Source organism: Argiope bruennichi, chromosome 6 (genome assembly GCF_947563725.1).
Source record: "Argiope bruennichi chromosome 6, qqArgBrue1.1, whole genome shotgun sequence".
Classification (NCBI taxonomy): Eukaryota; Metazoa; Arthropoda; class Arachnida; order Araneae; family Araneidae; genus Argiope; species Argiope bruennichi.
The window spans coordinates 3,490,696-3,515,318 of record NC_079156.1 but is presented as its reverse complement, the minus strand read 5'-3'; the positions used below and the strand labels follow the sequence as shown (position 1 = coordinate 3,515,318).

At 30.6% G+C, this 24,623-nt stretch overlaps 1 protein-coding gene across 4 annotated transcripts in view; it reads right to left on the bottom strand.

Annotated features, from left to right (window-relative positions):
* The window catches only part of LOC129971187 (glutamine--fructose-6-phosphate aminotransferase [isomerizing] 2-like), a 64,356-nt gene that overhangs the window by 6,942 nt on the left and 32,791 nt on the right, over nt 1-24,623 (bottom strand). For 2 of the 4 annotated variants that reach the window (XM_056084736.1, XM_056084738.1), the window contains 4 exons: nt 21,791-22,033; nt 18,339-18,491; nt 17,894-18,070; nt 14,239-14,575 (listed from right to left, as the gene is read on the bottom strand). In XM_056084736.1, the coding sequence (XP_055940711.1) occupies nt 14,531-14,575; nt 17,894-18,070; nt 18,339-18,491; nt 21,791-22,033 (618 nt within the window). In that variant the 3' untranslated portion in view covers nt 14,239-14,530. Of the gene's footprint in view, nt 1-14,238; nt 14,576-17,893; nt 18,071-18,338; nt 18,492-21,790; nt 22,034-24,623 lie in introns of those variants that run through there. The other 2 variants (XM_056084735.1, XM_056084737.1) reach the window with 1 other exon arrangement.

The following is a 24,623-nucleotide window of genomic DNA, read 5'->3' as shown; positions in this document are numbered from 1 at the left end:
AATTCAGAAGATGTATTTACTGACAAATTTAAATTTTTCTTTGACTTTTTTCTTGAGTAATTCATCTGCTGAAGTGTAAACCTGAATTCCTTTTTTATATAATACCTTTAATGAACCTTTTTTATATACTACCTATTTCATATAGTAATGAACTTTTTTTTATGTAGTACTTATTTCATATAGTAATGAACTTTTTTTATGTAGTACTTATTTCATATAGTAATGAACTTTTTTTATGTAGTACTTATTTCATATAGTAATGAACCTTTTTCATATAGTACATAAAAATAATTGTTTATTAATCACATTTTAATAGAATTTCTATTTTGTATATGTATGAGTTCTGAATAATTGCATTTTTTTCTTGCTATTATGTTGAAATAAATAAATGTTTACTGATATATTTCTATTTTGTATATATGTATTCTAAATAATTGTATTTTTTTATATAGTACATAAAAATAATGGTTTATTAATCACATTTTAATAGTATTTCTATTTTGTATATGTAGGAGTTCTGAATAATTGTATTTTTTTTTCCTTGCTATTATGTTGAAATAAATAAATGTTTACTAATATGCGTCTTCATCTGGTTCATATTTTATAATTTCTTAATTCATTCATATTTATTAACTAAAATATGTTATTTCTTTATACAAGTACAGCTCATAGATTTGCTATATATTTTTTAAACAAACATTTCTAGTAAAAAATTTTAAATCCAATATTTATATAAAGCATAAAAAAAATGAATGAATAATCTCATTATGTTACTAATCAAATTTTTTGTTTACAGAAATTTTATTTCCTACATGTAAATCTTTTACTATTAATTAGCTTCCTTTTTTAAAAAATAAAATTCCTGAGAATTAAAAAGTTATCATTTCAAAGAAAATTTAATGTAAACATCTATTTTACACAACACATAATAAATAATTCGTAAATAAGTAATTATTATACACGTACTTAATAATTCGGTGAATGTGTTTTTAATAACGAAAATTGTTAAGAAAATGTGATATTCAATATCGGAAATTCTCATACCGCGATTGTAATTATTTAAATGTCAATTTTTTAAATAGAAAGTAATATTTTTTTAATTAATATCTATGCAATTATTTGATAATTTAGAGATTTGACGAAAACTGTCGAGGAAGCATAACGCTATACATCGCAAGTTACGCGTTATGTTAATCTCCGCCCTTCTCAGAGCATTCGCCTAGCCGTGATGACTGATTACAACAGCCAGCAGGCCTTGTCTCTCGAAGGTCACGGAAATATACAGGTTAAGACTTGTTTTGGGAATGAAGTTTCTGCTCCAACTGCAACTTTCTCATTTGCTTTTAATGAAGAATGTAAACCCGTTGAGATTGAGGCAGTTATAAGTGATCAATTAGTAATGGAGGGAATGTCTGAGTCTTATGCAACAAAATGAATTGGCAAGCACCGGAAATAAACAGGTAGATTCTATCATTTTTTGCGGCTGTAATTGAAAGCGAATCACTCGATGTTAGACCTATTTTTGATGATAGTTTGCGTGATCAAGTTTTGCAATTGATAAAAAATTATGAGCCATCTAAACAACCTCGAGAGACTGATTTACGCTTAAATGTTGTACTGAAAGACGATATTCCAGTATGACAATGGTCTAGAAGATTACCGTTCGCAGAGCAAAAAATTGTCGATAAACAAATAGATGAATGGTTAAAAATGGGTATAATCAAACATTCTTGTTCTGAATACGCGTCCCCAATTCTGTTATGCAAAAAGCGAGATGGTACACATAGGTTATGCGTGGATTTCAGACAACTGAACAAAAAAGTAGTTAAAGATTCTTTTCCTATGGCTCAAGTGAAGGAGGTTCTCGATCATTTAGGAGAGGCAAAAGTTTTCTCAACCTTAGATTTAAAAAATGGTTTTTTTCATGTTCCAGTTGAGGAAAAATGTTCCAAATATTTGGCATTCATTTGTCATGCAGGTTTATTTGAATTTTTAAGGACTCCATTTGGTTTGTCCACAAGTCCTAGTGTATTCTTAAGATTCATATATCACGTTTTCAGGGATCTAATTAGGGATAATACAATTGTAATTTATATGGATGATTTCATTAAACCTTCACGCAATGAAACAGAGGATTTGGGAAAACTTAAACGCGTTTTAAAAGTGGCTTCTGAATATGGATTAGAAATTAATTTTAAAAAGTGCCAATTTTTAAAATGAAAATTGAATTTTTAGGCTATGTTATTGAAGAGGGCACAATTCGCCCTTCATCAAATAAAACGGTTGCCGTTAAAGATGTCCCTGAACCTAAGAATGCAAAGCTTCCTAGGTTTCAAAGCATATTTCAGAAAATTTGTGCCAAGTTATTCAAAAATTGCAAAATTATTAAGTGATTTACTTCGTAGCGGTGTAGAATTTGAATTTGGATCATTACAAATACAGGCATTTCAACTCTCTGAAAGAACTTTTGTGTCAAAGTCCCGTACTCCACATTTTCCAGCAAGGGAAACCTCTTGAATTACATATGGATGCTAGTAGCCGTGGATTCGGAGCAGTTTTATTACAACGCTCAGATGATGAACAACTACATCCAATTCATTATATGAGTAGAAAGACATTAACACAGCAAGAAAAACTATCAAGTTATGAGCTAGAGGTGCTACCGATTATAGAAGCATTGAAGAAATTTCGAAGTTATCTCTTGGGAACAAAATTTAAAATAGTCACGGACTGTGATGCATTTCAAAAGACGATGGAAAAGAAAGACCTGGCGCCTAAGATAGCCCGATTGGTATTATTTCTGGAGGAATTCGAGTGCGAAGTAGTCCATAGAGCAGGTCAACAAATGAAGCATGTAGATGCATTAAGCAGGAATGCAGTGTGCATGGTCACCCGTTGCCAAAGCGAAATTGCATCTAAGATCGCAACTGCACAAGAAGCTGACGAACGTATTCAATTGCTGAAAACTCTGGTTGAGAAAGGACTCATAGATGATTACCATATAAAAGAAGATGTCTTGTACGTACAAGTGGATGGGCGTGAACTCATCGTTGTACCGGAAGCGATGGAACTAGATATCATTCCCGGGATCCCCAACAAAAGGACACTTTGCTCTGCAGAAAACTGAAGATTTGCTGAAAAGAGACTTTCATATCTCGAACGCAAAAAGGAAAATAGAAAAAAATCCTAATGAATTGTGTTGAGTGCATAATCTGTAATAGAAAAAGAGGCAAAGTAGGTCTTTTTAATCCAATTCCAAAGGACAATACTCCTTTGAACACATACCATATAGATTTTATTGGTCCCTTACCATCTACAAGCAAGCATTATCAACACATATTTACGGTAGTAGATGCTTCCACCAAATTCACTCCCTTTGAGTTGATGACAGTTGTGAAGATGCGATACAAAACGGACCTAAGAATCAAAAAAATCCTAGATCAAGAATACTTGCACGCCATGATTCAAGAAAAAGAAACAATTCGCGAGGAGGCCAAAGCAAATATCTTCAAATTGCAAGAAGAGAACCGACGGCAATATAATAAACATCGTAGAATTGCCCCACTCTCTAAAATAAACGATTTGGTAGCAATTAAAAGAACCCAGTTAGGAAGAGGTCTGAAGCTAAGACCTAAGTTCCTTGGACCTTACAAAGTGGTCAAGATACAACCACATGATCGTTACGACGTAGCAAAAGTAGGATCTCATGAATGGCCTGAGGCAACTTCCACTTCAGCTGATCACATGAAGCCCTGGACTGATGCAGTTGCAACTTGAGATCAATACATTTCTTTATTTCATCATCACCTTTTTTTTTTTTTAATTTCTATTCTTTGTCTTCAATATCCTCTCTGTTTTTTTCTCTCTCCTTCATTTGTGTGTTTCAGAATTCGGAGGACCTCACATATCGATATCCGAGCGATGTGGTAAATTAACACCACGAGAGGGCGCTCTGCGTTCTTCCGGTGATAGCCAGCAGCCGGAGGACAGAGTTCAGAGTTCACTAAACGGGTGGAGAGAACGGACGTCCGCCGAGAAGATGCGACTGGAAATAGAGAAGCCGAACTGGAATTCTTGCGTAGAAGAATTCCTCTGCAAATGCCAGTGCACCACGCGCAGGCGGGAAAGATCCTTTGAACAACCGCAACTGTCCATCTTCATGTAATATAAATTCCTTCTGCATCATTGAATTCTTTTGTAAAAATCATCATAATCATCTTTTGTTAATCAAGAATAAAAAGATTAAGCTAATCCAAGTGGACTGATGCATTAAAACCCATCACACCCACATATAAATATACAGTTCGTCAACGGATTCTGAGACGACCACATTTCGACTACTCCATTTTTTTAAGGGGTGACACGCGGAACGATGAGTGCATTTCCGGAATTCCCTTTGACCTTGGATTTTCCCTATTACGTACTAGTAAATGTAGACATCTCCTCCTTTCATGTTTCCTTTCACCCCTATTTTGAAGAATTAAACCCATCCTAACGCATGCGCAAAAACACGGAGGGTTTTACAATCCGTTGCTGAACTATATATCTGGGGGCACAGCAGTGCCCCCGCCAAGTCGAGCAAAAACAAGCGGCACGGCCGTACCCTCCTTTTCTCGAAGCAGTTCAGGCCATTTTCGACCCCCTATAACTTCGTTGTGTATAAAACTAGAAGCATGAATTTTTAGTAACCAAGCAGGCATTATATAAACACGGTATATTTCAAATTTGAACCAGTAGTTTAAGAATTATAACTAGTCGAAGTTTGTGAATTTTGTCACTGACTGACTGACCGATCATCAAAACTCTAAGGCACTTCTAGCAGATATAGAAGCTTCAAATTTAGAATACAATTAGTGTTTAGTGTATAAATCAAGGAAAAACTAAAATATGCGTGAAATAATGGACAGATCGATAAATTTCTCGAAGTTTCGAGCATTATCCATTTTGTCGGCAAATTCGTCGCCAAGTCGCCAAATGGTCGCCAATTTTGTCACCAAGCTCTGGGATCACTGGCTTGGCATCCGACAGCATCCAATACAGATTACTGTAAAACGGTCTTTCTTATGATGGCACTATTTACGCTGGGAAGCAAAATTACAGGTTTGTAACAATATCAAATTTGAAATAATTCAATTTGAAGCTGTGGAAACTGCAAACGCAACTGGTGACTTTCAGAAAATCAATCTGGTAGAAGAAGAGCAAACTGATTTTCAAAGTATGATCGCAAAACTTAATGCCGATTAAAAAAGAGTCTTCGATATGATCACAAATAAAATGGACACAACTGATAATAACGCTGACGTTTTACGCTGTTTTGTGAGTGGAACTGGAAAGAGTTTTTTAATAAAAACTCTGAAAGTTTGGGTTAAGACGCATTTAACAAAAAAAGTGGCGGTTAGTGCTCCAACAGGAATAGCTGCATTCAATGTGAATGGATTGACTATACATAGACTATTGCAACTGCCTGTAGAACACAAGCAAACACCGAAGTACAAGCCACTTTCTGATGAAATGCTCCAAATTCTGAGATCAGATTTGAAAGAAGTAGTGTTGTTTATCATAGACGAAGTGTCGATGATATCCGATGTTACTTTAACATATATTCATTTACGCTTATCTGAAATATTCGACACAAGCGACGATCAGAATGGGTGTTTGGAAAAAAACTTCTTGTAGTTTTCGGAGATCTCTTACAGCTTCCGCCGGTAAGAGAAAAGTCATCTTTTGAAAAACTATCAACTGCTGAAACAAACAAGTTGTTAAGTTCCCTCAGTATACCGAATCTGTGGATTGAACTGTTCATATACGATGAACTTACAGTTAACATGCGACAGCTCAATAATTCTGACTTTGTTGAAATGCTAAGTAGAATAAGATTAGGTGTGACTACACAAAAAGACCGCGACTTACTCTCGACTAGATTAATAACTCTCAAATCCAATTCAAATGAAAACAGATTAATTGAAATAATTGAACACCTCTCGAAACTTCCTGATGATACCGTTTGCTTATTACCTACAAAAAACATGTGTCAACAATTAAATACTGCGATGCGTAAATCTCTTCCACATCCCGAAATAAAACTTACAGCTGTAGATAGCATAGATTGCCCCAGATACTTAACAAAAAGAGCTCGTGAATGCATAAAAAAATATAAAGACGATGCTTCTATGACTGCAGGCCTGGAAGAGAACATAATTATAAAAATACGAACAAAAGTCATGTTAAGGCGAAATATTGACGTGAGTCTTGGTTTAGTTAATGGTTCTATCGGTATCGTGCAAAGATTAAAGGTTGATCCTGAAAATACAAAAATAATTAAGAAAATATACATAGCATTTAATAAAGAACATGTTTACGAGCTTAGTCCGGTCAAAACTAAATTTGAAATTATTAATAGAGCTTATGTTCATCGCGAATAGTTTCCCATATGTATATCCTATGCTATAATTATGCACAAAAGTCACGGCCTAATACTAAATAATGCACTGGTGGATATCGGTTCTGCAGTATTCACATCCGGTCAAGCTTACGCGGCACTTTCGAGATTACAAGTCAGGATGGCTTACATCTAATAAATGTTAACTTCATAAGTATTAAAGCGCAGGAATCTTCAATTTGTGAATACAACAGACTAAGAAGCATTTACCGTCCAGACTTGTCAAAAATTGTAACGTCAAAGCTTACGAGAAAAACCCATAGAGACAGGGACTGGGCTATGAGAAAAACTGTAGATGAAGCTCAAGAAGTAGTACCGGAAAAGAAAAAGTGGAAGACTACATACAAAAATAAGAAAAGGACTATCTACAAAAAGAAATGAGATGCCATCAAAAACATAACGTGTAAAAAAAAACCAAGTCTTGCAACTCAGTTCTTCTATCGTAAAAAGTTGTGAGATCCATGTAATACCAAGTCGGTCAATTTATTCAGTTCATACTAAAAGGTCCTTCTGTCTTAAGTTATTACGTAATTAGCTAACCTAACAACATCTTATAGTGACCATATCAATATTAAAAATCTTTTATGGTTTAAATAAATAGATTGACTTGGCAATCGCACTAAACAATCTAATATAATATATTAATGTAATCTAATTTAATGTAAAGATAGATTGTGTTTTCATGCGATGGCCAAGTCAATCTATTTATTTAAACCATAAAAGATTTTTAATATTGATATGGTCACTATAAGATGTTGTTAGGTTAGCTAATTACGTAATAACTTAAGACAGAAGGACCCTTAAGTATGAACTGAATAAATTGACCGACTTGGTATTACATGGATCTCACAACTTTTTACGATAGAAGAACTGAGTTGCGAGACTTGGTTTCTTTACAAGTTATGTTTTTGATGGCATATATATATATATATATATATATATATATATATATATATATATATATATATATATATATATATATATATATATATATATATATATACCTTATCAAAAATACCGGTGCAGCTTTAGAATAATACATTGAATAATGCATGAACGTCGTTTGATTTAACATTCTTGTTTCAAATTTTCTTCAGCACCCAAGAAAAGAAGCAACATTTTACTAATCCAATTTTTTTCCCCCATTAAAAGAATTGCTTTTCTCCATGAGTAGAATTTTGAGAAAATATTAAAAATTAACCACTTGTTAACGAAAAAGAAAACGGAAAACTAAAATTTCTGCACCAGACATTCTTAAAATTTTTTTAAATTTTTAGAGCTCATTATTCAAACATTTCTCACTAATTTAAAACTTGAAAGATAAATTTATTTCTTGATTTTTTTTAAAATTAATTTCTTCCCAGATGAGTTCAAAGATTTTTTTCGCCGATCCACTGCTTTCCTCCCTGATAAGACAGAGTCAAATTACACAAAAATCTATCTCTAGCAACTCATTTGACTGAACACGAAAAATTCAACTTTAAGATCAATCACAACCGATTCTTTTAGTCAAAATCTTATACCTCAACTGCATTCCAACAAGATTCCAACCCTGAACTATATCCAAACATAATTTTTTTTAACTTAAGATGATGATAATAATAATAATAATAACAAAAAACAATCGATTCACTTTTTTCAATAGTTTTTCAAAATTACGAAGTGACGTAGTCAAATACTGATTTCTGTCAGGTAAATTTTGCATTTTAATGTGAAATAAATCAATTTATGATGATATATATAGCTTGAGAAACCTAGATATAAATTGAAATAGTCATCCTTGTAGAATACACAGTGTTACGAATCTATAATGCTGCTTCCTAGCACAGTTAGTTCCACTGCAGGAAATATAGCTTTACAGTATGCTCTATTGCAGGCCGCCGGACCAATGATCCCTGGGTTTGGCGAAAAATTTGGTAACAAAATGGATGATATTGGAATCTTCAGGAATTTTGCTGAGAGGACCAGTAGGAGGCATTTTAAGTTGATTGTTCGAGAACCCTGTTCCGGAAGCTGTGCCCTGTTCCGGAAGCTATAAAAGATCGGCAGAATAAGTCGAAGTCAGTCAAATAGTTAGAGTTGAGTAACCGAAGAATTAGTAGGATCAGTCCAGCGAAGCGCAAGCGCAGATCAAACGATTAGTGGATTGAGAATTGAATCGTGCACGAGGTTTGGAGACCAGGGTCGGCCATCTGAGGGGTGCAGCGGGTGCTATGAACCCGGGCCCGCGACTGAAAGAATTAAAAAAGTGTTCTGAACAATAATAGTAATTACACGTACTGAAAGTACATAAGTTTGTTTCCACGTGGCGGGCTGAGCTTCGACTGACGCCGTTATTAGGTAATGGTCGCAGTGATACCTATAAAAGCGGGGTGGGGGATGGGGGTGGAGGAAGTTGATTTATGAATAAAAAAATCTCCTTTAGACATGTTAAGACAGAGCGGCGCGACTTCTGGGCGCTAGCGGCGGCCAGAAGCCGTGGTTGAGGCTAAGTTCAAATGGACTTGTAAATAATCGGCTATATACTTTTTTCTGCATCTAATGTAATATTTTTTATGCGTGCATCTATTATGTTTGCTTATATTAAGTTGCTCAAACAAAAAGTAAAACGAAGATAAATTAAACGATCAATTCCTAGCAATGCACATTGTATTACTGCTTCACCGTCCTTGACCGGAATGAAAAGAATTAAGGATGAAGTTTAAATGTAGCAGTTGGCGGATTTCGATATTCACGAAGTTCATAGTATATATTATAGTCTTGTGCAAAATATTGTTAATATAAGATAAATAGATTTACAATCACTTATCTCACCTACTAGGCAATAGCTTACAGTATAGCATATAATAATTTGATAATTCTTTCTTTAAACTACTTAATACTGTTAGATATAAACATGTCCACACCAAGGAAATAATCCCTCTGGGTGTCAAAAAAGAAAATTATCAGAAAAGTGAAAAGAAAAGCTAAACTTGAAGAAGTCACAAATAGATTTGTTTTCTTGGCTACGAAGTATTTCTGGCAAAGAAATTGCTTCGACTTCAGAAATGACAATTCAAACTTCAACTGGAGAAGAAAGTTCAGCGCAAAGTACACAGTCTAGCAATAAAAATGTTGAAACGGCGAAATTTATTGAAGAATCGCGTGTTTATACAAATGTGACCGAATAAGAAAATAATGACGAAAATGGCAATAACAAATATGATCAAGAGTATATAAATGATTCTGGTTTATGGTCAAGTGTTATAACTGATAAATTTAGAATGTTTTGTGTTAAAATCGGACCTGCGCAACACACAAAGGAGTGTTTGCTAAAAATGCTGAAGGCAGATCATTTTTCACTACCTACTACTTTAAAAAAATGCGAAGTGGTGAAACTCAACTTCGCAGCTGGTTAATTTAAGACGCAAGACTCCAATTTGTTGTATACTATATAGTATGTTTTTGTTGTATACTAAGAAAGGAAAAAAAAAAAGAAGAAATCCAAAAGAAGAGGAAATTACCAAACTAAACGATTTATAGGTGGCTATAATAATTGGAGAAAGCTGTCAAATGTAATCCAAGATCTTGAAAGTTGTAATTGTCATATTAATTCATTTATTGCTTGGAAAGAATTAAAACGACTAAATCTGTGTTCGTCTATTAATAAAACAAATCAAGTTAATATAAGTAAGGAAATGGCACGACTCAAATTACTATTTCAAAGAATTGTAGATGTGATTCTATTTTTAGCGTGTAATAATCTTCCACTTCGAGGAACCCACGAAATAATATTTAAGTCTAATAATGGAAAATTTTAAAGTTCAATCGAATTATTAAGTAAATACGATCCTGTGCTAATGGATCATATAAACAAAATAATAAATTCTAAAAATAGAACTGTGTATCCTTTAGCACAAGAACAAATTATCTCTGCATTTGGAAATGAAGCTCTTAGCAAAATTAAACACGATATAAAAGCAGCCATGTACTATAGTTTTCAAAGGAATTATACTCCTGATATTTCCCATAAGGAACAAACTTGAATCATTATTAGATATGTAAAATTTGAAGAGGTTTAACTACACATGAGTCATTTATAGGGTTTATTGAAGTAACTGATCTGACTGGTGAAGGACTTGCAGAAACTCCATTGGAAAGATTAAGCGAACTTCATTTAGATATTATGAATTGTAGAGATCTGGCATACCACAAAGGTAGCAACATGAAAGGGAAATATGAAGGTGTATAGTCTAGAATACTCTCTAATTCCCGCTTGCAATTTATGTACCTTGCCTATCACATTCCTTTAATTTATTAATTTCTGATGCCGCTTCCAGCAGTATATATATTTATATTGCTTATTTTCTGCATCTACAAAAATATGGGAAATTTTACAAAAACATTTAAATATTACTCTTAAAACAGTATATGACACTCGTTGCGAAGCCAAAATAGATTAAATTATTTCAAGCAAAAACAATTGTTCTTCATTGATTTAATTTAATTTGGTCTATAAAATAAAAACTGAAATCCAAAATTTAACACAGTTTTAAACGAAACAAGAGATAGCCCGGAATTTGAATATTTCAGAACATTTTCATAAAAAACGAATTCGAAAAAGATTATGCCGAAATAGCTGATGATGAAGTTAGAAAAAACGCGGTAAAGAACAGATGTTATTTTTAGCATTGTAATTGATACTGCCATTGTACAGATAGAAAATAGATTTAAAAGTATCTCAAATAAATTAATGATGAAAAAATAACGCTTAAATGCACTTGATATACTAAGCATCGAAAAAGAAATTTCAAAATTTTTTAGTTTTCCCGTAGTAATTAATAACAAAATCGAAACAACGCATTAAATAATCAAGCATTAATAATATGTTTTCGTGTTCGCATTTTTTTTTTTTTTACTTCATAAAAAAATTAGAGCACCAAATGGCTTCTTGCACCCGGGCCCCTTCATAGGGTCTGTTGGAGTTAAGTATTGAAGCAGCATCGAGTCGTGTGTTGAGCAGCCAGTCGTATAGTTGAACACAGTTAAAGCGAGGAGGCAGGCATTTGGTGAGACCATATTGAATAGTATTTTGGATTCCCTCATCCTGCTGAATTCTGTCTGGCCGTTTTGTGAACTGTTCTGGTTGTTTACTACCGATTACAATTTCTGGGCTGTTGTTCGTTCTACGTGCTGTTTGTGTACATCTCGGCAGTGTATTTATCACATCTTCGAACTAATAACCTCATTATCTGTTATTGAGGCCAGCCAACTGTGTTACCATACACCCACTACTGCGAACCCGTTGATGGCGAAAACTTATGACAAAAAAGTGATCTGCCATTTCTCTTGGCATAAAGGGACAGAAAGTTTATGCTATTAAAGATCCCAATCGGAATATTTCGTGTCCCATACACAAAATCTTCGTTGCTGAATGATTCCCTTATTGATTTACTATCCACATATATTTTGAAGCGAAAGCATTTTTTTTCAGCTTAAATGTTAAGGTAAGAAGATAGCGAAAACTGGGTATGTACACAACAGGAGACGGAACAAGAGTAAAATAGCACATCTATCAAAATATGAAAATTAAACGTATGTTACTGAGGACGCTATATATGCATAAGAGATTTTGTAAAAATATTTCATAAGCAATCATAAGGATGAATCAGGTGGTCACCTAAGGATGTTCATTGAACATATAGGATTAACGTGTCAATATTTTTCTGAATACAATAAATAGAAATACAAACACACTTTCCCTTCTTTTAATATGTAGTCTGATTTACTTAACAGATTGAGGTACAATTTGAAATAATATTACTGTTTTGCTAAATATTATGCTATATCAGCTATATGCTTGCAATAAAAATACAATAATCGACGATCAATATTGATATCGTACCGAGATTCATTAGAAGTTTTGAATAAAATATTTATTTTTATGGACTAATAAAAACATCATTTTATTTCTCAAAATATTCATATAAATCCCTAAATGACTGGAATTATTTTAAATCACCAAAAAAAGGTTTTTTTAAACATTTTGTTTTTTTTAAATTTTAAGCAACCTATCAAATAATAATAAAGATGAATGCATGTGTACCTGTGTGTGTTGGCACTCTGCAAGCTAGATCACTTGACCTATAGCTACCAGATTTGGCCCATATATACCTTGTAGAATAAGAATGTGTACCTCGGAGTGATTTTTTTTTTTGAAATTTTTATTAAACATTAAATTGAATTTCGGCGTTTTTCCATGATAACTTCCAGAAATATAATGGTACAAAAACGAATTTTGCACCATTTCGAATTTTAAAAACTGTCTATTTAATGATACATATTTAATAATCTTGTAATTCTTTCCCCTAAATTTTAAGTTCTTTTTGCATAATTTGCAACAATAGATTATATTGTTACATTAAAATTCAACCTGTTTTCATTGTTTCATCAAATATTTAATCCTATGCTTTTCCAAAGAAACCAAAGAAAAATGATTCTTAGTAAGCATGTAATTTACAAGACGAATAAAAAAGTGCAATATTAATATTGTGAAAGTTAGAAAATGGATGAACCGGATACTAACGTTTTTAACAGTGCAATACATCATAAGATGGTTTCCATAAGAAAAGTTCACACACTCAATGAATAGATCATATGGAAAAAAATTAAAATAACATGACTTTAATGCTTGACAGTTAGTTTGATGGAATAGCCGATGTAGTTAGAGCTAAATGATTTAACTGAAATTAAATGTAACCAATATATCCATCAAGCCAACAACAACAAGATTTACATAAAATATGCAAATGTGTTTCAAAATTTCATACTCTCTTTCAGTATTTGAAACAAAAATTTTTAAAATAAAAACGCATAAAATAAATCTTAAAATTAAAAATTTAAATCTGCAAAAAATTAGACTGATTTAAAGATTAATATCAAATATAAGCAAACAACTACATTATGAATTTTCAATTAACCTTCACCCTTGAACTGAAATAAGTTTTCAGAGCCACATTAGATAATGCATACAGAGAGAGCCATGATAAATGTTTTCAAAATCATCACACTTAATCACAGATCATAATTTTATTGTTAAAAATTGGTATTTATTAGGTGTTGATGCAACTTAATTTTTACAGAAGTGGCCTTCACCTTTCAAAATTCAGTCTCAAGTATTTTAGAGATATCGTAAAAATTTTTTTAAAGTTACGGTTACCCCTCAAGATTATTCAAGGCTTTTATTACTATTTTGCTTCATTGTGTTCTCCACAGATGTTCTCACTTAAAAAGCCCACTTCATTCCTTTTCCAGGTTTCTTTTCAATAAAAAATTATAGTGTGATCTGCAATGAAGTAAGCTATCCTATTTCACCAAAAAACAGCATGAAGAATTATTAAAAGAACAAACGTAATTTCTTTTGTGAAAGTAGTATTTCTTTTTATAGTAAAAATGAATACATTTCTGATCAAACATTTTTTTTTTTTGTATGAATGATTTGCATTGATATTTAAAAACAATACACAAGATTTTTCGTTCATTAAGTGATAAATACTCATTTCATATAATGCAATTTCACACTCATATGGTAGGTTCCATTACTTACACAAACTTGCATTTACATTTAATGCATCTATTAGTAAAACTAAAATTTTTGAATTAAAAAATCTATTCTCATTTTTGAAATTTCTTTTTTAAAGAGAAGTTGAAAGTGAACTATTTGAAATGAATGCTAGTAAAAATTTTAAAAATAAAATTAAAATATCTATGAAGACAATGAAAAAGAAAGATTACTAGAAGTAAAAATATAACAAAATTACTTGATTTTTACAAAAATTTTTATTTTGGGAAAGGTTAAAGAAATTTCTTGTTTCATATCTGCACATCCATATGTGAATAAGAGATGATTATTTGTAAATGCAACCATTTTTTTCAATGTCAAAAAGAAAGTTTTGGGAAAAAATTATTTAAACAGACAAAAGAAGTTATATAGCATTAACACTTTCTATCTATAGCCCAAAAGAATATTTTAGAAATTTCAAAATATAAAAATGTTTTTAAAAAATCAAGAAATATTTACAATGTAATGTTTTGTTTTTTTTAAAATTTTTTTTATTCAACAGTAACAGACTTGGCTAAGTTTCGAGGGCAATCGACCTGGAAAAAAAATATATATACTTTAACAAGGAAAATAGAAAACATGATTATGCACCTATATTTTAATGAATTCCAATGCTTTTCAGTTTTAAATTTAAAAGTATTTTTATAGAAAGTCAAAAAAATCCCTGCATTTTCCCTGTATGTGTATTCAAGAGACGAGAAAATGTGCAAATATCACTCAAGTGCTAATTATGATGCAATATTTTTTAAGAAGTGGAAAAAGCAAGTAAAGAAAGAAAGAATTTGACATTATTCGAAATAATAGCATATTAAAAGTAAGTTTATATTTACATTAAAAAAATAACAATTATTCTTTATTATCTAGAATTCAGCCAGACAAAATTTATATATATTGGGGGAGGGAAATTTATTACCTCACATGCTCTTTAATTGCAAGTCACACAAAATTAAGGACTATAGTGAAATAAAAGAGAAAAATGTTTTGTGTTTTATAAAAGTCATTAAATGATTACTTAACAAGAAACATTACAAAGCAAGTTTACTTTATTCATTTTTGCCAATTCATTCATTCATTTGGGCATCAATTTGTGCAACATTTGAAGATTTTCTAGCCATCAGTTTCATGGAGGTAATCCTTAACCAATAAGGCATGACATTATGGTACAACCTAATGTACATTTCTTAGCTATTTCACTTTCAGTGAAAATACTTTGAATGCATTAAAGGACGAATATGGCACATGTTTTAAAGCTCATAAAAATCCATATTCAAATTATTGTTCTTGAACTAAATGTTCAAAATCGGTCGGAAGTTTAATTTGGCTTTTTCAGATTTGACATGTCTTTTCCTGTATTCCTTTTATCCAACATCAATGATGACTCTTTTGAACTGGCAGACAAGTCTCGTATGTTTCCCTTTTTGGGCACGATACTTAGGTGTATATTAGGTATATTATTAGGCACATATTACTTAGGTGTATTATCTTCTTACAAAGCGAACTGCACGCAACAAATGGATTTTGCAGAATTTCTTCAGCCAATTCAGCAAAATCAGAATTGTCCTTTAAAAGGACCATTTTTTTCTAGTCATCTGATGTTAAAATATTTTTACGCTTGAAATTAGAATAAGAAAATGGATTCATCTAGCATATTAGACAAATTTAATTTCATTAATTAATTAATTTGGTTAATTAATAATTAAGTAACAAATCAAGACACATTTTGTGTAAGATAAAGAACTGAAGCATCTAAGTTTCTGTCTTTGTAAAAAAAATTGTCAGAGCTTATGCCAACCTACATAATTTCATATAAATATTGATAAATTTGGTGGGAGCATACTTCCCACAGCCCAAAAAGGGTTAAATATGGATTTTGAGCAGCTCATCATTTAAAAAAAAATTCTCTAATATACTTTGAATAAGTTCATAGTTTCTTAAATAGTAAACAAATCAATCAATAACTCAAGTTCGTAGACTAAACACCATCGCGCTGCTCTTCCACAGCTTGAAACATTCCCACCAGAAAAATGTACTTATTCTTTCATGCAGTTACATTCTAGTGCATGTTTATTATCTGCAATTCGGGAAACTCGTGGGAAAAAAACAACAACTGTTGAGCAAAATCGAAACTGAACTGATCTATAGAGGGGGGGGGGGGAGGGATAGAGTATGAAAAAGGCGAGTTTCCATATTACACAACCACAAGTAATATTGTTTCATTTTTGGAAGTCATGACTACGATCTTTTATTCTTGTAGTATTTCGGGATTGGCACTTTTTAGATGGAAAAAACTTAAAATTGAAACTTAAAATTGCCTGTACTTTCCCAGTGTTTACGCCTTTTTTCAAATTTCCCTGCATTTTCCAGATTTTTAAATTTTGTGCATTTTTCCAGTTTTCCAGATGGCATTGCAACCCTGCTAATTGCAATTCCAAATATTAGAATTGTGAAAGGAATACAATACTTCAGACATTACAATTTCATTATTGTAATGTTAATATTTTACAGTTTTTGCAATTAATGTTTTACTATGTTAAAAAATCGTAGATCTGTAGGAAATAGCTATTAAAAAGATATCAACTTACAAGAATAAACATATACAAACAAGTATTCACTATTTCAACGATACATTTTAAAAGAGTATTCTTAAACATACAATTTTTATCTTTCTCAAGTGGTCAAAATTTGGCAATCAATTTAGTGAAGAATTTCACTGCAGAAGTGAATGATTTATTGTAACATATGGAAACATGGACAGAATTCTAAAGTTAAGTTAGAAACGATTGTTTTCCAATATTTCAATTAACATTTTACTTCAAATGCTAACATATATTTTAAGCTAAAACATTTCAAAAGTTTAACCAAATATCTCAGTATTCAAATAAAACAATCACATTTACCCAAATAAAAAAAATATTAAAGGAATCATAGCATTATTGAACAAAATGCTTTATCTCTCAGTTTTAAAATAATAACCACATTTTAAACTTTATTTTTTTTAAAAAAAAGCATGACTAACAATGATCATTGTTTACTATTAATAAACTGAACATCAAATGTTTTATGACCTAAAAAAAAAGCTCTTTAAGTAAATTATCAGACTAAATCAATCTTGTGACTTCACAAAATTAGGAAATCACTTATGCTATAAAAGAACACTTTGTAGTATAATCCAAAGTTATAACACATAGAAGCAGATTCAATTAAAATAAATTCATATGACAAAATTTACAAGATATAAAAACAGTATCATAAAAAGAAATGATGAAATATTTTAAAAGATGATATTTATCATCTTTTGCTTTTGTAGAAGAACTTGAGAAAGCTTTGGTCCAGAAATTAATTACCAAGCTTATTTTTATACAATAAAGATGAATCAGGGACTTGTTCATTAGGGTTGCAGCATCGTATGATGCATTTTCAAGACTTATTTTTAATTTTATTGGTTATTTTTACACACTGAGAGTTGGATTAATATCAAATATATATAAATAATAGAAAATGAAGAAGGAGAATTAATGAAGAAATATGTACACTTTTGTTCTCATTCTTTCCTTTATTAAAGCCATTCATCAAAAAATAGATAGGATAATAAATTTTTAAAATACAGTTTAAATATTCACAATTACAAATTTTACACTACTTACAACTAAAATGTTTTTTTTTTCCTTAAGAAATAATTTTTTAAACATTGCTCATTTCCAAGTTGCTTAGATACCATTAATATTACCAATAAACACGCAACAAATATTTAGCTTATGTGCAATCTATTCCCAATTTCTGCTTTTACTTATATTCATTCATGTCGGTATCTCTATTCATAAATCAAAATAAAACAGAGACAGAACAATACTTACATTACATTCTCTGAGAACAGCTATGTGATAAGAGAGTAATTGCAATGGAATAACTGTGAGAATGCCCTGAAGACAGTCGACAGTGTGAGGAACTTCCAGGAATTTAAATGCATGTTTCTGAGTTTCTATATCTCCTTTCTCACAAACAATAATAGGTCGACCACCCCTTGCTGTTACCTGCAGAAATGAAAGAGAGTGTGAAAAAGAGCTTCCTTCAATTTGCAGTCATATAATGTTAAAATTTTTTTCGCTTTTCTTGATTATCACTTAAAACGAATATTTATTTTTATGTATTTTTATTATAATTGCTTTGCGTCCATCCAAATCTGAAGAGTAAGGAAATTCCCCAAAATTGGATATTCCATTATTTTAATAAAACTGTTTAATTTTTATTCCCAAGTGCTGTTTCAGAATTGAAAAGTATTGATATGAAATAAAATCATACCTGCTGAAGAGCATTCATACATTTGGTGTAGACAGGATCTTTTGTTACGATCATGACAACAGGCATTGCATCATCTATAAGAGCCAGAGGTCCATGTTTCAGTTCTCCAGCCAAAATACCTTCAGAATGCATATAAGTAAGCTCTTTGATTTTCTGCAATAAAATAAATTTTTCAAGAAATGAAAGTTTAGAATAATCATAAAAAAACAAAAACAAAAAAAGCCTTTTCAATACAATGTAGCAATTTTTAAAAAGAAAAGCTAAAAACAATAGAAAATAACAGTTTATCTAAAAATTTAAATAATTAAATTTGAAAATCTAAGCACAATTTTCAATAGTTTTAAAATGACAACAAGTAAATTTATAATTTCTATAACAACATCAATTTTCAAATTAATAAATATTGTTTAGCATTAATATAGTGCAGAAGGACTTTTAAAATTTAAACAGACTACATTGATTTAATAAAGTAAACACTACATGAACTCAAATGCAAAATGATCAATACATTTATTTTCTTCATCAAATAATCCCATGAAGCAAAGACAAGAACAGAGAGGTTAAATAATTTTCATACTGATCACACAAGAAAGTGAGATTTACATCAGTCACACTATTGACATGAATTGTACACAATGAATTTTCCAACATAAACTCACCATATGAATTTTAAAAATAAATAAGACTAAAAATGTTGCATTATAGATATGAAAAATTTTTTTTTCTTCTGATATACTTTATGGTAATTATTGTTAATAGCTTACAGCAAAATATTTATTCCTTAATTCGACAATACCTGGATTTTATTTTGTTTATATTTATATATACAGTAGGACTCAGATTTAATGAGCACCTATTCAGCAAATTTCATGATGAAATGAATTTTTCTTCTCTATTAAGATGAAGGCAAAACCCCTCATTTAACGAATAATAAACCCCGAATAAACAAATGATTTCAACAGTCTAATTTTTTTTATTAGAAAAATATTGGATTGGTTTTAAAATGATTATAGCATCCTTCTTGCCTAGAATGAGTAGGTTATGACAGTTTCATATAAAAAGGATAGAAATTTCCTTTCTTATTGCTCAATGCAGATAGGCGAAGAGTATTGGACACTTGGTTTACAAATCATTTGATTTTTGTAACATTGTAAAGAAAAACAGATTGCAAGACATAAAAACTTTTTTCATTGGGAGAAGAGTTTGACGTGTAGATATTCAGTGTATTTTTAGCTCCTAAATAAGAAGTATACAATTTCTAACCATGAATACTTTTTGTAGTTGCTTATTAGGAATATTTCATGAAGTAAATGTAAAATGTTTTCATTTTTTTTTTTTGATATTGGATCCTGATATTATGAATAATTTACAATTTAACAAATAAATTGTAGGTTTCCGATGAATTTGTTGAATTGGGGTAGGAAAATAACTTCAATTTTCATAATGATTATACCGCTTAATGATTTTTTTATTCAAATTTTTAAAGATTTTTGATGAAAAATTAAAAAGAAATAAAATTAACTCAAAAGTTAATTATATACAGTTTCTTTTTGCTAAGAATATCAATAGAAACAATAAAGACTTTTTTATAAGAGATGCCACCTTCTTTTGAATTTGATAAATCAATTCATTTCTGTTACAAGTCAAGAGAGTCTATCTTATCTTTTTATATAAATAAATCTTCTTCAAATACATGAAATTTTTGAAAACAATTGCTCTTATGCAGCTTACATTTTAAACATTTGATTTCTTGATATAATTTGCAATATCCTCTCCCTCCCTCATTTTCTTAGGTGCTGTTATGAAAAGATAATTTGTAGATGACACCAGATGGTTATTTATACAACTGTCTTTAGAAAGTGCAGATTACATACAGAAATAAGGAAAATATTTAAATAAAATTTTCTTAAACAACTATCTAAACTATCTAGCAGATAAATTTGTGCCCCAATTTATGATTAATTTATTGATGAGGTCAATGTTTTTAAAGGGGGTGGGGTGGAAGACTTCAGACATTTTTAAACAATGAAGCTCCAAATACAAAGGAATGATCATCTGTAGTACCTCATCTTGAGGTTTGACAATAACTGTATAAGATTCTTTCCGTCAAAAGATATGTATCAAGTATGAAATGATGAAATTTCTAACTATTATTAAGTTAGTGAACAAAACATACAGATTTCTATAATTTTATGAATCTAAGATTTCTCAGTGTTATGTATATAATATAAATTATGTACAAAGTTGCGAAAATTTCATAAGTAATTCACCATTGTAACAAGATGTAGAGAATATAAATGAAGCAAATTACATCTTTTGCAAACACAAAATTACAGATTTCTTAAAAAAAAAAAAAAAAAAATATGTGTGTGTATTAGTGTTCAACAGGATAAACTACAAGACACAGAGTTACCAAATATAGTACAAATGAATTTTGGAGACTTGAAACATATACCTCAGAATGATTTCTTTTAAAATTTTATTAAAAAAATGTGAGACTTTCATATTTTTACTCATAAATACGAAAAATATTATAACACAAATATAAGTTTTACATAATTTAAAAATACAAAAAATTATGCTTCCAAGCTATGAATTAAACTGTTGCATAGTTTTTTTTTTGTCTAGTTTTAAGTAATTTGGTTAAAAAATGTTTTTTTTAAAACTTATTTAACATCAATATATTTCATTAATGTAAAGAAATTTTAATCATTTTCTATGTTGCTACAAACATTTCCTAGATTTTTCTTCCATTCTTAATGATGAACGTATAAAAGAAAAGCCCCCCCCCCACACACGAGTAGGCTTCTGTTTCAAAGTAGGTTTTTAACAAATTTTCTGAAATTTTGTTATACTGACAATAAAAGTTTTAATTCACAAGTAAGCAATAATGAAATATTTTTTAAGTACGCCCAGTTTTAAATAGCCTCAGGAAGAGCATTAGGTTTTGAATTAGGCAAAATTTAATCACTTCCATTTCAAATCAAAATTCAAATTTTAAGGGACATGATAGAAAAATAGAATGATGCATAGCATAATTAACAGAATAGTGTGAGCTTCTAAAATAATATATGTTATATGTTTATTAAAATTTGTAGTTTGAAAAGAATTTGTTGAGGAAGTCATTAAGAGCAAGCAACATAAAATATTCATCAGAAAATTCATTAACCATAAGTTTAGGAAACAGCTGGTCAGCAAAAGTGACTAGTATAATATATAATTACAATATAAATATGATAATATAAAGTTGTATTCATAAAACAATAAATAACTTAATATTAATTAGCCTAAAAAATCTAATTTAAATTTTAGAGTTAACAAAATAGAAATTAAAAAAAAAAAGGTAAAAATAAAACAATCATATCAAATAGTATTAAAATGGATGTATTTTGCTAGTTGTACTTAAAAGAAAGACTTATTAGAAGTCTTTGAAACTTAGAAGAGAAACCTACTAGTGCTCCTTCCATGCAAGTGGCATAATTATAACCCCTTCCCATGACTAAAACAGACTTCTTCTGGTAAAGTTCTTTAGATAGTTCTAAGACCTCATTATCAAGGCTCAAAACTTCTTTAATTTGTTCAGGAAGAACTTTTAACCCTCGGATGATCTCGCTGCGCCTAGGCTGCATAGATATTCGGTCATCTGACATCACCAAGGCAAACATCACAAGTGAAAGAAACTGGCTGGTATATGCCTGTAAATATATATAAATATTTCTTTTGGCATGACATTACCAAATAAATATAACAACTTGTACTCCTATTAAAAAACGCTATTAATATGAAAAAAATAACATTTATATAGAAAATATAGAATATATATATATGACCAACATAGTAAATGTAAAAAGGAATAAAAAATACAATCAAAATAATAATAATAATAATCCATCCTGAAGATTTTCTCAAGGGTCACCCTCAGGCAGGGATTAAAAAACAAGGGATTTTTTCTGTGAGGGGGTTTGACTTTTTGTCCAACAGTATTGACCCCTCGTGACCCGAAAATCCTCCGAAATTGAGGCCTTAGAGATAAACCATTTTTTACAGAAATAAATCAACAAATTACAATCTCCAATTTAAGCGAAAATTACAATAACATAACTATAAAAGAACACGTACAACTAACAACTACTTTTGGTAAACTTATATAATACTAATATTGTTACTAATTGTTATCCAAAAAATTTAATTCTAACTGAAACAAATAAAAATCAATTTGAAGCTACCTATCTGGATTTAAAAATCGAAATTTCTAATAGTAAAACATTACTTGGTATCTACGATAAAAGGGATGAATTCAACTTTAAAATAACGAAACTTTGTAATTACCATTCTAATCTAAACTCCAAAATTTTCAAAAATTTAATTTTCTCACAATTTAACAGGATTAAAAGAGTTTCTAATAACAAAATTTCCTATATTGAAGCAGCAAAAAATCTCATTAAAAATTTAACTACTAATGAATTTCTTCGAAACTACTACAATATTGAAATTTTAATAAATGATGGTTCGTTTCTAATCTTCTGACACAAATAAAAATAGACTTTCCATTACATATTAACTAATAGATGGTGCTGAGACCTTCCAATTTTTAATTACTTTGAATGAAATGGAAGCATTTCTAAGCAGGAACAGAATAAGATGTGGGAAACAAGAAAGAACATGATGGGACACTTTGTTTGGTAGATGTTTTAACTGCTACTGGTATGTTCTTTCCTTTTTGTTTTAATAATTGATTGTGAGTGTTCTTTTATAGTTTATATTACGTTATTATAATTTTCGCTTAAATTGGAGATTGTAATTTGTTGTTTTATTTCTGAAAAAATGGTTTATCTCTAATGCCTCAATTTCAGGGGATTTTCGGGTCACGAGGGGTCAATATTGCTGAACAAAAAGTCAGATCCTTCAAAGAAAAAAAATCCCTTGTTTTGAATCCCTGCCTGAGGGTGACCCTTAAAAAGGTCTTCAGGATGAATTTTTTTTTTTTTTTTGTTTTTGATTGTACTTTTGATTCTATTTTTATTCCTTTTTATATTTACTAAGTTGGTTATGTTCATCTGTGTTTTTAGTAGTAGCAGCATTAGCGCTCTCTAAATACAACTGTGCTTTTTTAGTTTGATTCAGAAGTAATTTTTTTTTATTTTTTTTAGATTGTTTCAAAAATAGTTTTGCAGCGGCCAAACAGGCGATAAATGACTGTTTGTTTCGCCAACTGGCGATAAGCATCAATCATACCTTTGGAGATGAACTTTGCTCTCCAACGGATACGAGTGACTCACTTCCTGCCTTCGCCAGCTGGCTTAGAACGTCTGTCTCCTGCTGGTCGATGGAATTACGGCCAATGTATCATATTCTATATTTGTTAACTTAATTTGTAATTAAAATTTATTTTTGTTATTTACATGGCTGGCAGTTTTCATTAAGTAAAAATGTTTTAATACTTTAATTTAAAGTAAATTTGGCAATGCGTGTTAAACCACGCACCAAAGTTTTTAACTGGAATTTTCATAATGCTTATATTTTTCATTATTTCTTATATAAGTAATATTAAGAACTGTAAACTTGTTTCAATTAAGGAATAATAATTGTTCACGCGAATGTCACTTAACGCCAAATTTGGCAATGTTAAAATTACGGCAACCTTTTTACCCGCCCTTCCGGTCGAGTCTTTCAGGGGTTCATTAGAACGTTGACCCGCATCGGCTCCCGCAGAAGCTGTGTACAACTTCAGTTTGTAAGGCTTAACAAAGCCAACCGCAATGCAATACCGCAATCAGCCATGTATCATATGATCTACTCACCGCAAAAGGAGTGTATATAGTGTAAATAAAGAAGTACAAGCAAAAGTACAGTCCACTGCTCACTTCGAATCACCATATTTATGGTCCGTGCAACCGGAGGAATTACTAGTAAAAATAATCATGGCTGATGATCAAAGAGCAAAAATCACATCTCTTAATAGAAAGAGAGCTTACTCTAATAAGGAACTTTTATCTGCTTCGAACTGTAATTCTCATTCTAATGAAGCATCAAGCAAAACAGAAAGCATTAGTTTCAGACTGCCTGAAATTCCGCTGCCTAAGTTTTCTGGTCATTACCAAGACTGGCAGAATTTTAAAATTCAATTTGAAAATATCATTGACAATAATGATAAATTAATTGAAAATCAAAAATTATATTATTTAAAATCAACTCTTAGTGGTGCAGCCGCAGAAATAGTGACAATAGAAGAGACCTATGCCTAAGGTGACCATTCGTACTGATTTTACCAGTACAGTACTGGTT